The sequence below is a fragment of the Nuphar pumila genome, chromosome 3 (assembly GCF_984573655.1).
Source record: "Nuphar pumila chromosome 3, dmNupPumi1.hap1.1, whole genome shotgun sequence".
NCBI classification, from domain to species: domain Eukaryota; kingdom Viridiplantae; phylum Streptophyta; class Magnoliopsida; order Nymphaeales; family Nymphaeaceae; genus Nuphar; species Nuphar pumila.
The window spans coordinates 50,968,920-50,984,286 of record NC_143251.1 but is presented as its reverse complement, the minus strand read 5'-3'; the positions used below and the strand labels follow the sequence as shown (position 1 = coordinate 50,984,286).

General features: G+C 41.9%; 1 protein-coding gene across 1 annotated transcript; it reads right to left on the bottom strand.

Moving 5' to 3' along the window:
* Nucleotides 1-3,115: 3,115 nt before the first annotated feature.
* On the bottom strand, nt 3,116-7,150 carry LOC149842868 (uncharacterized). Its single transcript, XM_089999493.1, has 2 exons — nt 6,052-7,150; nt 3,116-4,737 (listed from the first exon to the last, which is right to left on the bottom strand). The coding sequence occupies exons 1-2, from the start codon at nt 6,799-6,801 to the stop codon at nt 3,361-3,363; spliced, it is 2,127 nt and encodes a 708-aa protein (XP_089855619.1). The 5' UTR covers nt 6,802-7,150; the 3' UTR covers nt 3,116-3,360.
* Between the last annotated feature and the right edge of the window lie 8,217 nt (nt 7,151-15,367).

Below are 15,367 nucleotides of genomic sequence, written 5' to 3'. Positions count from 1 at the left end.
GAAGTATTTAGTTGAAGAATCTTCTTAGGTTTTTTTTGTGAAGGTCGTACTATATTTGCAAAGGTTTCATCAGAGTTGCAAAAGTTAAGGACATTTACATTAGGTGAATGTCACACATTTGTGAAGCTCCTTGAGGAGTATTTATTTAACTGTTAGGTCATATTCACAAAGTCATATTATATTTGCAGATATTCACAAAATCTTCTTTTTGTTGAAAGGTTGCAAACTTTCTACAATGTTCCTATATATCACACGAACCTCAGTAGGTTCACATGTGCCAAAGGCAAAAATATCCTAAAAAATTTGAGAATATGCAAATTTGGATATGCTAGGGATTCTATCAAATTGGTCGGTATTTTGAAAAGCATGCCATTTTGCAATGACAATATGATCATTTTCTATTTATTGAATGTACTGTCTGTGTTTTATTAATAAAAAAAGCATGAGTTTCAAGAGAATGATTTGGAGTGTTTGGATTGTAGAATAATGAAATATATGATCCAACATTTATTGAATGTGGAAAGAGTTGGAAGAAATGGTTTGATTTTTTTATTTCTTGAAAGTGATCCATAAATCAAGATGCATATGCAGTTTGATTAAATTTGAAACATTTCACCAAGGGGGACTCAGCTTGTTTTGTAGGAGCTGTTAGTTCACGTCACCTCCCAATGGTATGATGTATAACTAGTGAGGGTCTGCCTAACCCCAGCTTGCCTATAAAAAAAAATTGAAACATGTCATAGGGTTCATGAAAAGGTAGCTCGATTCAATCGGATTGATGGAATCATATTTATTAGTTTAATATCAATCCCAAATGCAAAAGATTTGATTCATAGTTGGATTCAAGTCTAGATTGAATTGGAGTCTGCTTAGATTTGGGACTTATCCAACATGTAATTAGGGCTGGGAAATGAGATGAGCATCTTGTGCCTCGGCTCATGTTTGGCTCGTGAAGAGCTTATTTGAACTCGTGAAATAAGCTCAGCAAGAGCTGAATAACCAATGTTCGGCTTGGCTCATATAGTCTTGTTAACTGGTGGGCTCTGTAAGGACTTGGGTGTGGGTGACCTGACCACAGCCAAAGATTACCCCGCTTCATAAAAAAAAATAATGATAAATATATTTTACATATATTTTATATCGTAAACTGTTGTCTTGCAAGTAATTAGTTTAGAGTTCAAATCCTAAAGTTTGGAACAATTGTTTATCTTGTAAATGAGTCAGTTAGAATTTGGTTTAGTACGTTACGGTTCCAAATTCTATGAAAAAAAATAATTTTTGTAAATGAACCAACTCTTGCTTAGCTCTTTTTGCTCGGGCTTTTCATGAGCTCAAGCTCGTCTTGACTCGAAACAAGAACTAAGCCGAGCTTGAACACCCTCTGTTTGGTTCATTCGTTTACCGGCCCTACATGTAACAGAGTCTACGGGTTGCTGGTGGATGGTGGTGACGATTGTCCAACTGGCCATGGCAAGGCCCTTCATTGTAATAGGATCTGCTAAGCTATGGTCGGGTTGAGAGCGGAAGGGCGTATGCTGCATGCTTGGGTTGGCAAGCATCTTTTGGGTGCTGACTAGGGGTGTCAACGAGTCGGGTTTACCTGGACCCGACCCGGACCAAACTTATAGGGTCCGAGTATGGTGACAAATAAGAAGATCCGGGTTCGGACCCAAAGGTCTGATTAATACATGGACCCGGGTATAGTTTGTAAAATTTTGTACCAGACTCAGGCCCGACCCGAGTTCCGATTAAGACCTGCAATTTTTCAATGTAAAAATGATAAGAAATATTATCTTATCGGGCATGGTCCGGGTCTGGTTCATGTAGTTCTTATCATGTCCGGGTATTGTTTCTCTTATAGTAGATCTGATTAGACCCGTACACGAAAATCTGATTCCACCTGGGTCCAAACCACACCCGACCCATTGACAGCCCTAGTGCTGACCCTCTTCTGCCCGGACAAGATCCCATGCACCAAGGCCTCACCCACGGGACTGTCCTGGCACTTGGTGAGGCAGAGCTCGGTGAGCACCAACTGTGCTAATGCTTACCTCGTCAGCCAGGCCAAGTGAGCCAGACAGTTGTAGTAGTAGCACGCTAACACCAGCATCTAGATGATGGTCAAGTGCTAGTACATGTCCTGTGCCATGAAGCAAATGCTCCTCTTGAGAGAGAGAGAGAGAGAGAGAGAGAGAGAGAGAGGTGTTTTTTTTTTGTGATAAAATATGATATTTGTTCGCAATAGTGGCATCAAATGCATATTTTAGATTTTGATTGGACCCTACAAGTCATCATTTACTTCATTTCCGTATTTTCCTTGTTTTAGATAATTTTTTTTAAATCAATCGTTTAAATAGACCGATACAAACCAGTTTGGTTCTGTCCCGATAAAGCCAATTTTCTGATTTTTTTGAAAGATGATGCAGTTCAGAAACCAATTCTGACAACATTGACATCGATTAGAAGATACATATGAAGCTGTTTGGACAATGTTAAAGGTTGAAGAAGGTATTGAGTTTTCTACGTATCATTGATTCGTTTTAGAACTGGAGCAAACTTTAATTTAGAAAATTTCAATTTTAAGTTGTAAATTTCAATTATTAAAAGAGTGATATTACATTTGGATAGTCTTTTAAATGCTGCTCCTTTCCTTTTTCAAACGCTTAGTAGATTTCTTTTAGGACTCTTTAAGATGCCAGGGTGTTAAAACCGGTTATTTTTCCCTTTTTTGCTTAAAACAGGGTTGAATTGGTAAAACTATGCCAATTCGACCTGTTTTTTTACCACTTGAGTTGATGTTGGTACAAATTTGAGACTTGATAATGCCTTCATGACATTGAAGATTCATTGGTTGTACTTATCAAGATATTCATTTTTTTTAGTGTGCAATTATTTAATTGTGCTACTTCAGAGCTATCTGAGTAAGTTGCTTCTGTCCCCATGAAACCGTTCATCTTTGTTGAACCAGAAAGCGTAGTCTGTAACAAATTTTCCTACCAAACCCTGCTGCACCAGTTGGCTCCGTCAACTTCATGAAAACAGATACTATCAACTCTAAGTAGAACAAACAATCTGTGGGACATGCAGAGAGCTAGTCATCAATGAAGACCTGCAATTCTTGGGATGTGAAAAAGACTCTAGTAACAGGAAAAGCACAAACAGTTGATAGATTACAACGAACACTCAGAAAGAAATACAGAAGTTTGTTGATTAGTTCCAACTGGGTGTCATACTTGGAATCAACAAACATTATACAAGCCATCTTGTACAGACCATAATAACACACAATGGAAGAAACTGATGCAAGACCCTACCAACAATGTCATCGAGTCTTGAACAGACTTCTCTTTCATAGCTGATTCAAGCTTCTGAAAGAACCGAACGCCTGTAGAAACAATTTCCTTTCTGATTAGTCATTTGGTCAGCTGTCAATGGACCATGATGTGCACCAAAACAGAAGTACTGATTCCTCAGCTTGTTACTTGAGCTCAGTTTATCACATGTTCCAGCATTGGCGGATGTTTTGGAACAAGAAGGTCTAATCTCATGATCAGATAGAACTCCCTTCAGCTTATCTGACGATGAAAGTGATGACATTGATGCCCTTGAGTTGCGCTTGGAAGGTGATTGGAAAGGCAAGACCAAGTTTGGCATTCCTTGAATGACTTCATGCATCAGCCCTGCAGCAAACTTTTTCTTTGCTGATGGGCTAGGCACATTGCTCCTAACAGCAAGTATTCGTTTGCTGTTCGGGAGTGATGTCTTGGAGAATCGTTGCCTCAGTGGAGTTGGTGTATCCTCGCAGTCAAACAAATTGTTCTGTTTCTCGTCCACAGATTCTTCGTCACAGTGTCTCCACTCAGTCCTCATGCCATCATCAGCAGTTTGCGTTTCTGTTTCTGGCTTCCTAGATATCCCTTTCCTGTGGGACCATCCAAGGAGACTCCTCAATCTCTTTGCTGCAGAGTTGATTGAGTTGCTGGATTTATGAACTACGGAAGGGCCATAATTCATGTCCATCATCTCCAAATTTCCAAGCTCACTTTTGCTGCTATTTGAGCATGAACTTGACCTCACACTGCAGACCTTGTCTGCTACCTCATATCTGTTCTCTATTCCAGTGTACAGAAATATCTCCGAGTCTGATATCCTGAAGCAAGTTCCTGGGCTGCTACTCCGAATGCCCTGCATCTTTAAATGAGAAATAAACGTGCCTCTAGTTGAGAAGTTCCGTGAATTTGAAGTACCACCAGCTGAAGATAACTGCTTTTTCAGAATTTCAGAAGTTGCAGAACGTGAACGTAGATTAAGTAGATCCAAGGGAGTCATGCCATCAACATCATGAACATTTAAATCAATCGAAGGGATGGTCATCAGGAGTTCAACCAAATCACAGTGGATGTTTCCAATCATTGCCAGATGAAGAGCTGTTCTCCCCTCATTATTCTTGAAATTGATTATACCTGGCAAGTCAACCACTTTCCCACAAACCAACTCCTTCATCAGCTCCATTTGTTGGTCCAATCTCCGGAAACCAGGGGTCCGGAAACCACCAACAGTCATGTGGAGAAAAGTATCACCTGCATTATTTCTCGAGGATGATGAGGAGGGAGATGCAAGCAATAGCACCTTCACTATTTCCATGTGACCACGATAAGCTGCTAAATGCAATGCTGTGTTCCCATGGTTATCTCTGGAATTGATAAATTCAAAAGACTCAACTAGATTCTTTACCACCTGCATCATTAAATTAATGGTTTGGTTTAATACAATGAGCTCAAGCAAAATATGCTACCAAAAAGTCATGTTAACAAATAACCAGTGTGGTGTTAAAAATAGAAACATGGAACATATACAGGGTCGTGCAGCTCCCGTGGGCTTCAACCATACAAAGGAAAAAAGCATCCTCATTCTTAATTGACAGATAAAAGTTAAAACATCAGACTTGTGTATAGATTGGATGCTGTAGAAGAGGTTGATGGTTTTCATGCTAGATCATACATTTGTAAAGCAAAGTCAGCCAGTAGGCGATTGCAGCATTGGTTTTTGCTATATGCTCAAGGTCAACACATAAGGTTCAGTGTGTTTGCAACATGAGCTGCAGTAGGAAAATCCTGTTTTGGAATCAATAGGATGGCAAATGATTGGGCAATCACCTTCTTATACTTGAAAAAACCTGTTCTACACGGGTCTGTGTAAAAGTTTGAATTTTTTTAATGCCTCCTTTATCTCCTGCATGCTTATTAGAGGTCTACAGGCACATCAGGTGGTTTGGGACATTATCTTGCGAACATCAACAAAAAAAAAGGCAGTTTTTACTTTGAATAAATTTGCGGACTAGAGAAAAGAGTAGTAGCTACGAAAGTATAGCAACACCGAAGGTTTGCTCATTCTAGGAGTTATATTTGTGACTGTACCATGAACATAAACAATATGTTCCAAGTATTTCAGAAAAACACAGAGGGGTAAACTCACCATAATATGTGGCATCTACATCTATTACAATACTTAAAAAGATGGAAGTAAAAAGGAGGAACTGAAAGCAGACAGATAAAAGTAAAACTGAAGAAGAATCCCCAGGGGAAAATGTTACAGCCAAAGCGGAGTAAAAGAAGAAGAATAAAAGTGAGGAAGAATTTAATAAAAATTTCTGAAATGACTAAAACCCTGACACCGGGGAAAAAAGGGTGAAACTATAAAAATTTCCAGCATTGAAAGAAAAAAGAAGATAACACCGAACCGAATTCATCCAGAGAGAGAGAGAGAGAGAGAGAGAGAGAGAGAGAGAGAGAGAGAGAGAGAGAGATGCAAACCTTACATTTCAGTAAGGAAAAACAAACAAACATTAAACCACCAGAAAACAACATACTAACAGAGAGAGAGAGAGACCAAACACATCATAAATCACAAATTCACAATGAAATCCGCCATGAAACTTACAAAATTCAGAAAGAGAGAGAAGACCATAACACCATCAAAAAAAAGAAAAAGGAAAAGGAAAAGAAGAAGCTACACTTGCCCAAAGGAAGAAAAAAGAAAACAAACACTTACCTCAACCTGCCCCCTCCCTGCCGCAGCATGCAGAACAGTGCAGCCCTGTATGTCCCTACACCCCAACACATCTCCACACTTAAGCAGCAGCTCCCTGAGCAAACCCCAGTTCCCTCCCCTTGCCGCTGCGTGTAGAGCCCTGCTCATCACCTCCACACTGAACACACCCCCAATTTCCCCACGCCCACGAGCACCATCATCCCTCACGGGCACCACCAAAGCAGCATCAAGCAGCAACCTGAACACCTCAGAGCTCCTGCTCCTGGCCGCTGCATAGAGGATGTCGGTGACACCATACTCCCCCTCTCCGAACACCAGGAACGGCTCCCTCCTGAGGAGCTCCCGGATGAATTCGACGTCGCCGGCGGCAGCCGCCGTGTAGAGGAGCCACCCGCCGTAGCCGGCGCGGATGAGGGAGTTGCCGTTGCGGGACTCGCAGTCGTGGAGGAGGCCTCGGGCGACAGCGGCGCGGCCGCGGGGGGCGTGGAGGAAGTCGGGGTGGTCGTCCCAGAGGGTCTCGAGGCGCCGGATCCGGCGGAGGGAGGTGAGCTTGATGAGGAGGTTGCTGTCCGAGACCAGGAGAGCTCGAACCAGCTCGTAGTGGCCGTTGGCCGCCGCCAGGTCGACCGGCGTTGCGTACCACCACTGGTCTCCGGTGCTCTCCCACCTGAGGGGGAAGTACAACGGTGGTGGTGGTGGCGGTTTCGGTGGTGCCGCTGAGTCTGCTGCTGCTGCTTCCTCTGTGCCCATCTCTCTCTTGCTACAGCACAAATGACAAATGACAGGCGAAGGAGAGTCTCGGTTCTAAAGGGTACCTCTCTCTATCTCATGAGAGAGGAAGAGGAGCCTCTCTTTTAAAGGCATCCATCCCCCTCCCCTCTGCGAAAAGGGTTAATTATCAGAAAATGAAAGAGGCGAGATGAACCCTTTTTCTTTTAGAGGGCTTTTCCACTCCACCCACTGACATGAAAGCTGAAGAACGGACTCACTTTTTAAGAGGGTACCACCCACCGTTTCTTTCTCTCCCTGTCACTCGGAGTCTGAGAGAGACAGGGAGAGAGAAATAAAAGGAGGCCTTCGCACACAGACACACTCAAACACAGACACACTCAAATGCATCACACCAGATGGTAAATGTGGAGATTTTTATTTGGGTAACTCTGGATTCTACGTGATCCATGTTCTAGCGCAGATTTCGAGATAAGGGTTGTCCCTTTATTAATTTCTTTTCTTATTCCCAGAAAATTTGAATGGGATGAGAGAGAGAGAGAGAGAGGGACTGGTGAAACTCGGTAATAAAGTAATGGTAACTGGACGTGATAAAAAAGGAGGGAAGTGCTAATGCGGCAGAGCGTGTCTTGTGTGTGACAGCGCGAATGGGAATTATAACGTTAAGAGGGGTGCCGTTGATATTTTATAAGATCAGAAAGGGTGTTCGTGATATTTTGTCTGTGGAATGGACGGTGGGGGGGTAAAAAGATCTTTCCCTCTTCCAGTTGAGGTCTGGCGGTATTGTGATGACAAATACCGTGATATTTTTTACTAACGGGCAGTGGGGGAGCCAGGAATGGGCACAAATGCACTCTCAATAGAAGAAGAAAAAAAGCACAAATAATCTAAAACCTATATAAAGACTCATGTTATTAAAAAAAACTTAAATTTTAATAAACATTATTTATATACATAATAATTATAAAAACTAAACTTCTTAAATTCTAAGTTTATAACTAAAATCAAGCATGTAAAATTGAAAAGAAAAAATACATAAATACTTAAATGCTAATTGAAAAAAAATAAAAAACCTAAAACCTAATGTATGGTTCATGCTATTTAAAAAATAAAAACTAAATAAAAAACCTGAATCATAAACAAACATCATTAACACCTAAATGCTAATTAAAAAAACTTAAAACCTAATTAAATATTTATGCCATTTAAAAAATCTAAATATAAAATCTAAATCTTAACAAACATCATTCATATATATAATAATTAAAAAACCTTAAAATTATAAGTTTTTAACTAAAATAAAGTATGTGAGAAAGTTTAAGGTTAATTGACACGAAAGAACATAAAAATACATAAATGCTAACTGAAAAAAAACACAAAAAACCTAAAACCTAATGTCATGCTATTTAAAAAATAAAAATAAAATCAAAAGCCTAAATACTAAATACTAAATAAACATCATTCATATATATATATATATATATATATATATATATATAAATTAAAAAAGAATCCTAAAATATCAAGCATAAGATCAAGTTTAATGTTGATTAAAATGAAAAAACAAAAAAATACATAAATGCTAATTTAAAAAAAACACAAAAAACCCTAAAACTTAATAAAATATTCATGGCTCATGTCATTTAAAAACTAAACAAAAAACCTAAATCCTAAACAAACATCATTCACATATGTATGCTAATTGAAAAAACTCCTAAAACTTTAAGTTTTTAACTAAAATCAAAGTATGTGAAATCATCAATCATATTTAATGTTGATTGAAAATAAAAAACACATAAACTAATGTTGCATTAATCTCATTTGCAAAAACAAAATAAAAACTTAATTGTTAATTAAAAAAAAAACCCAAAACCTTAATATCCTAAACCCTAAAAAAATACAAGAAGATCAAGATGAAATGCCCACCGCCCCATTCTCGATGGAGAGACCGCCGAATGTTGGACTTGGACTCGACACTTGAGACTTGGAGGAGGGGAAAGAGAGAGAGACACCTTGAAGGGTTGCACCGCTACGCCTAAGCTGAAAGAAGCCAGCGAATGGGGAGGCGGGATATTCATTGGACGGCCAGAGAGTTGAAGACACAAGGGTTGAGAGAGAGAGTCGGGTGTGGATGAGAGAAACTTTGTGACTCTGGTTGGTTGGGACCAGGTGGTACCCATCCTGACCCAATACCTCCTAAGGGGGTTTCCTAGGTCAGGGTGGGCACATGCCCACCTTGACCCCCATGTGGCTCCGTCACTGCCAACGGGGCTTCACTTGTCTCAGCCAGTGCACATCACTTTGTGTTGGGACATTGCAAGTTCAAAATCCAATGGTATAGTCTGATAATTGGTAGGGGTCTGCCCGAAGCAGGTTATATGTTACCCCCACGAACAGGGCATCTCATGCTCGGGGGTCCCAAAAAGCACAACGTATTTAAGCATGTGTGTCTCGTATCCCCATGTTTGTCAGCATTAATTAGCATTGGAGTTTGATGCGATTGCAAAAACTTAAGTACCCTCTCCTCCATTGGTGCAAAAAAATGACGGTTCTTGAAAAGGAGTGGTTGTAAAGACTTAAGTGCCCCGAAGATGATTATTTAAGACCCAGTCTCTGCACTGCAGGATTATCCGAGAAAGAAATCTCCCCTGGAGGAGGCCATGAACATCAACCCTCTTACTCTCTCTCTCTCCCTTCTATTTCTCACACTCTCTCTCTTAGCGTGGGTAGCATCATTCAACTCTCACTCTCTCTCTCCTTTCTATTTCTGCTTCTGTGCACATCCATTAGGAGATCATACATTGCTCCATCAAGCACCGACTGACCTGCACATTTACTGTTGTGGAGCCTGATTCAGAGTTTTTACCCTTACAGGAGGAGGGTCTGGGGGCTCCTCCCAGCGTGGGTAGCATCATTCAACTTAAAGAGTTATGGAGTCTGATTCAGAGCTTTTACCCTTACAGAAGGGGGGTCTGAGGGCTCCTCTTAGCGTGTTCATGGTCTTTTGCCCTTACAGGAGGGGGGATTTACATTTCGTAGAACACCCATCACCGGAACGAGATAAACACCCGTCACCGGAACGACGGCTCCGCTGAGACCTCCTCGCTAGGGAGATGAAGACGACGTGGTGGAGCTTCTGCTGGCCATCCTTAGCGCGACTGCACCGACTGAGTTGTTGTCGAGGAGGAGGGCGAGAACGGTGACTCTTAGCTTGGGCAATCTTTCTTTTGATGATTGTGGTTGTAATGTATCGTTGAAGTTAAAATGGGGAATGAAATGACAATAGAAATTGCTGAAAATTTACAGAAATAAACTAGACTCAATAACGAAGACACCACTTTTTACGGATTTGGAATATGACCTCCGGTTAGGGAGATATGACCCTGACAAGTTGGTCCTAATTCAGATAGCGATTTACAGTGATTTGCTTACTGAATAACACTACAAATCGCTATAGCGATTTGCGGAAAACACTACAAATCGCTATAGCGATTTACGGAAGAATCTACAAATCGCTATAGCGATTCACGGAAGACACTACAAATCGCTATAGCGATTTGCGATTTGTAGTGTCTTCCGCAAATCGCTATAACGATTTGTAGTGTCTTCTGCAAATCACTATAGCGTTTCGTTGGAGACCCGAAAATACTACAAATTGCTGTAGGAAAGCCCGATAATACTACAAATCATTGTTGGAAGGCCCAAAAAATTTTTGGTCCGCAGGGCGCTGCCCCCCGAGCCCCCCGCCAGGGGCGGCCCCCCTGGACCCCCGCCCGCTGACCGCGCAGCGGGATCCGCGCCGGGGGGGGGGGGGGGGGGGAGCCCCCGGACCCCCCTCCTGTAAGGGCACATAAGTAGAGAGAGAAGGGAGAGAGAGTGAGAGTGAGAGGGTTGGTGTTCATGGCCTTCTCCAGGGTTTTACAGTGTTTTACGAAGAATGAAGAAGAAGATGACGATGGAGCAATGTAGGATCGTCTGTTGGATGTGCACAGAAGTAGAGAGAGAAGGGAGAGAGAGTGAGAGGGTTGATGTTCATGGCCTTCTCCAGGAAGAACTCTTTGTTTTCCTTGATTTCTTCTCTAGAGAGAGAGAGGGTTTTATAGTGTTTTACGGAGAAAGAAGAAGAAAACATGTTTGTCCTTTTTTTGAACAGAAAAAGAAGAAGACTTTGAAGAGTCAACATCATCCTCGACTTTCTGGATGGAGGACATGTTTGTCCTTTTTTTGAACTGTTTGTTTTTTCTTTTTTGAATGAAGGGCATTTTTATCATTTTCTCAAACCATCACTTTATGAGAAGAATAGCAAGAAAGGGTACTTAAGTCTTTGCAACAACACCAGAGTCCGATGCAAAGTTATGTCAACATACACGGGAATACGAGCCCCATGTGCTTGTATACGTGGTGCTCATTCAAAGCCCCGAACACAGACGTGGGATTCAGTGAATCATCGGGGGCGAACATACACAACCCTCTCGGGTCTGCCTAATCCCAGCTTGCCTTTAAATTTTTTTTTATCGAGATATTTAAAACAAATAGAAATAAATGATATTATCAGCTTTTTTATAACAAAAACACTTGCCTAAAGGCAGAAAACCGCGGGTGGGGCTTTACGACCATCCTGCCTTATATATATCTTACCTCTGAAAACGATGAACACCCATGTATCAGTGGGGTTTGACTCAGTACATTCAGCTCAGCACCCTCATGATCATCTAAAATTTAATGAGCATGCAGTGGGTATCGATGAATCTGCAGCTACAGTAGAGAAAAAGGTCACATGATCATGAGGATAAACCACTGTTTTGGTTCAGACGTCCTATCACCGGCCAAAAGGTGCCACGTTGATCGTGGCCCTGTTTCATGTTGTAGTGTAAATGTTCATGAATGCTTCCCCTTACTCACCAGGTTTAGTTTCCATTTGGCTGCTATCTTGCAGAAAGGCACACGCCGTGTATTGAACAACTTGAACACCTTAAGCTGACCCACCTAACCAGATGTAAGAAGCCTGTGGAAAGGAAGAAAATGAAAACATTTCATCATGAAATTTGGGTTTTTGGCTGATTTCTCCGTTGTGAAAACTCAGTTGCATAATTTCCTTGTAGTGAAGGCAAAGAAAGATCTTTGTATTTGTAACTTTATGCCCAACAAGCCACCTGAACTTTAGAACATCAACCCCCTATTTCAAGAGATCTCATCATCTAGAGTCAGGTTATGCAGTTCCACAGAAGAATCACGTTCACAACTGATTCTATAAACATGAAAAAGTTAAGATTGAGTTGAGGCATTCAACAAAACGAAGACTCTTTATTGAATGGAAACTCTTCTTAACTACGTCGCTGCTACTAGGGAATAAAAGAATTACTGTTAGCCCAAGCATTTTTTATTTTGAAAAATAATTGGACTGAAAACAATAGGTTTCAAACTACCAACCTTGTCTGTCAAAGGCTAACACCTAAACCGTCTGAGCAGAGACATTTGATATGTTAAATTTGCAAACAAAAATTGACAGTCATTTGAAAGTGTATCGTGGGTACAAAAATTGTGACACACACACATATATATATATATATATATATATATATATATATATATATATATATATATATATATATATATATATATATATATATATATATATATATATATATATATATATCATCAACTACCTTTTGTTGGACATTATGGGTTAAGGGTCCAACCCAGAGTGTGACCCGGTTTGACAGCCTTTAGTGAGTCACATTAGTGGCAAAATAATGGGGTTAGTGGGTGGGAGTTACGTGAATGTGGAGAGACCACATGCACGTAACTGCCTTATTCTCCCATTATATAAAGGGTTAGGAGGCTGCGAAGATGATGAGTGTTCATAGCTATTATCCTGCCAAAACAATTCCACATTATGATGTCGTGGAAGGGTCCTGCTCATCATCGACCTAAGGCCTGGGCTCATTGTGGGCGTCGACCGGCTGTGGAGAACGCCAAACTTCTTACACGAACAATGGCGAATTCAAGTGTGCCTGTGTAGGCCGTTTCGGCGATTTGAGCGTCGGTGGAGTCGCCGTGAGGCGACAACCACCGATAAGCAGCAGAAGTAAATCCCCGAATTACTTGTGGCCGTCGGGTTGCAGGGATGATCCGCTGTCGCCGGGATCGTCGCTGGAGCCATCACCTGAAAATGTGGCCGGCAGATGGCAAAAGGGTTTCTCTATTTTCCATTTCAGTCGTTGGGCAAGAGGCTTTTGCCGGAAAGCTGCAGAGGTGACAGCGGCGGTCTTGCCGGCACCCAGATTACCCACCTCATCGCCGGAGTAACCTGTACACCGACGACAATAAAAAAAAATTTAACCCTTACCTGTCGCTAGAGGGGTGAGTTCGTCGGGGTGTCGCCGTGGAGCATTTTGCCGGCAAGGGCAGCCATTGGTCAGCGACAACCTTGCAAACACCGTCAGGCTTGCCACCGGACCGGCAGGCTGTGTTGGTCTTCACCCATCGAACGACAAAGCCGTGAATCATCGCCGTGGGGCGACGTCTTTTGATGAGGGGGAGGGGGGGGGGGGCTGTCGCCGAATCGGCGTCACCGTGGGTGACGCAGGTCGTCGGCAACCGGCGTCAGTCGCCGTCACGACGACGTGGGTCGCCGTGGAACCGAAAAGGGCGGAAACCCTTTTCGGTTTCCCTGAAAATACAAACAGAAACCCATCGGGTTTCTGTTTAATTTTTATGAGGGGACTGAATCGGGTCCCGAGTGAAAAAACCCCATATCAGACCCGATCCAAACCCATTTTGGGTGGATCGGGCCCGCGATTAATTTTTGGATTTGACTCGAACCCATATAGCATCGGGTCTGGGTCTGATCCGAAAAGAATCGGGTCTTCTTTTGGGCCGGGTTCAATACAGATCCATTTTGAAACGGGTCCGATCCAGACCCATTAAGAGCCGAGTCGAACCCGGGGTCCATTTAGGACCGGGTCTAACCCGGTTCTGTTATGGACCGGGTCTAACTCGGTTCTGTTATGGACCGGGTCGTACCCGGGGTCCAGTTTGGACCGGGTCGAACCTGGAGTCCTTTTAGGACCGGGTCTTACCCGGTTCTGTTATGGACAGGGTCGTATCCGGGGTCCGTTTTGGACCCGGTCGAACCCGAGGTCCATTTAGGACCGGGTCTAACCCGGTTCTGTTATGGACCGGGTCGTACCCGGGGTCTGTTTCGGACCGGGTCTAACCCGAGTCTGTTTTGGACCGGGTCCGACCCGGGCCTATTTCGGACCGGGTCTAACTCGGGTTTTGTTCGGGCCGGGTCTGATCCGTATCAAGTATGGGTCGGTTCAGACCCGAATCCCATTTAAACTGGGTCGGATCCATGTAAGCAGGATCCGAACACTATTAAGACTGAATCGGATCAGAAACCTGATCCGACCCCTTCCGGAACCGGTTCAGAGCCGTTTTTGACCGGTTCTTTCCAGTTTTTTACCGGTTCCGAGATGCTGAGACTCTGTTTTCATAAATATAAAAAGATACAGGGATTTTGGCATACAGTTATAGGGTTTTATGAACTTTTGTTCATATTAAGTATCAGTTTATAAGGTTCAGAACCGGTTCAGACCCTTAGATGATCGGTTCGGGGCAGTTTCAGACCGGTTCAGAGTGTTTTTAGACCGGTTCCTACTTGAGAACCCTAGGTTTTACCCATATGAGCATGTTTTTGTTATCTTTCATGCTTTATAAAGTATTTATTTTAAATAATACATGACTTATGCATGTTAATTCATGTATTTTGTGTTGGTTAAGTTGTGCATGATGACTTTAAGCATGAATTGTAACTAAATTCATGACAATTAGTTTATGCATATTTGTTGAAGTATGAACTTATATTATGTCATGGATATACATGTATTAAAATGTATGCATGGGCGTGCTCCATAATACGAATAGGATTTTCGGTAAAAGATTTTAATTGACCGATTCATGTAATCACCAAAGTGATCTGAGTCGTGTTAATTAAGGATTCTTTGGACCGTATTAAGATTCGTAATTATGATTGTGTGTGAATTTATGAAACATCGATTCTATCCAAAGGTAAATCGTTGTGTTTCAAATTTACACAGGGTGTGATAGTAGATGTGTATTCTAGCTCATGAAGCATGTTTGTACCCAAAGGTACAATGCTGAATTGCCTCTGGATTCATGATCTATTAGTTTCACCGACTGAAGTTAATTCCTTGAGAATTGAAGAGACGGAGCAATTATGAGTATTGTCGTTTTCACCAAAGTGAAACGATAATGGCTCAAATACGTTTGTCTCAGAAAAGGTGAAAATAAGGGGTCTCACTTTTACCTTTTCAACACGAGTCTCGTCTGAGCAATAATAGTAATGTCTTTCCGTTTTCGTTTCTTGATTTATCAGGTTCCTTCCATATCGACGGTTCAAGTAGTATCCCTATCTTAGACAGATCGAATTTTTCTGATTGGAAAGAAATTGTATTATTTACTTTGGGCTATATGGATTTAGATCTGGCCCTTAGAATTGACGAACCTTCCGCTCTTACAGAGCTGAGCACAGCCGATCAGAAAGCTGCTTCTGAGAAGTAGG

Coding starts and splice junctions, on each gene's coding strand:
- LOC149842868 (XM_089999493.1), bottom strand. CDS start 6,801: ATGGGCACAGAGGAAGCAGCAGCAGCAGACTCAGCGGCACCACCGAAA. Junction 4,738..6,051: donor CAGGGAGGGGGCAGGTTGAG/GTAAGTGTTTGT, acceptor TTAATGATGCAG/GTGGTAAAGAATCTAGTTGA.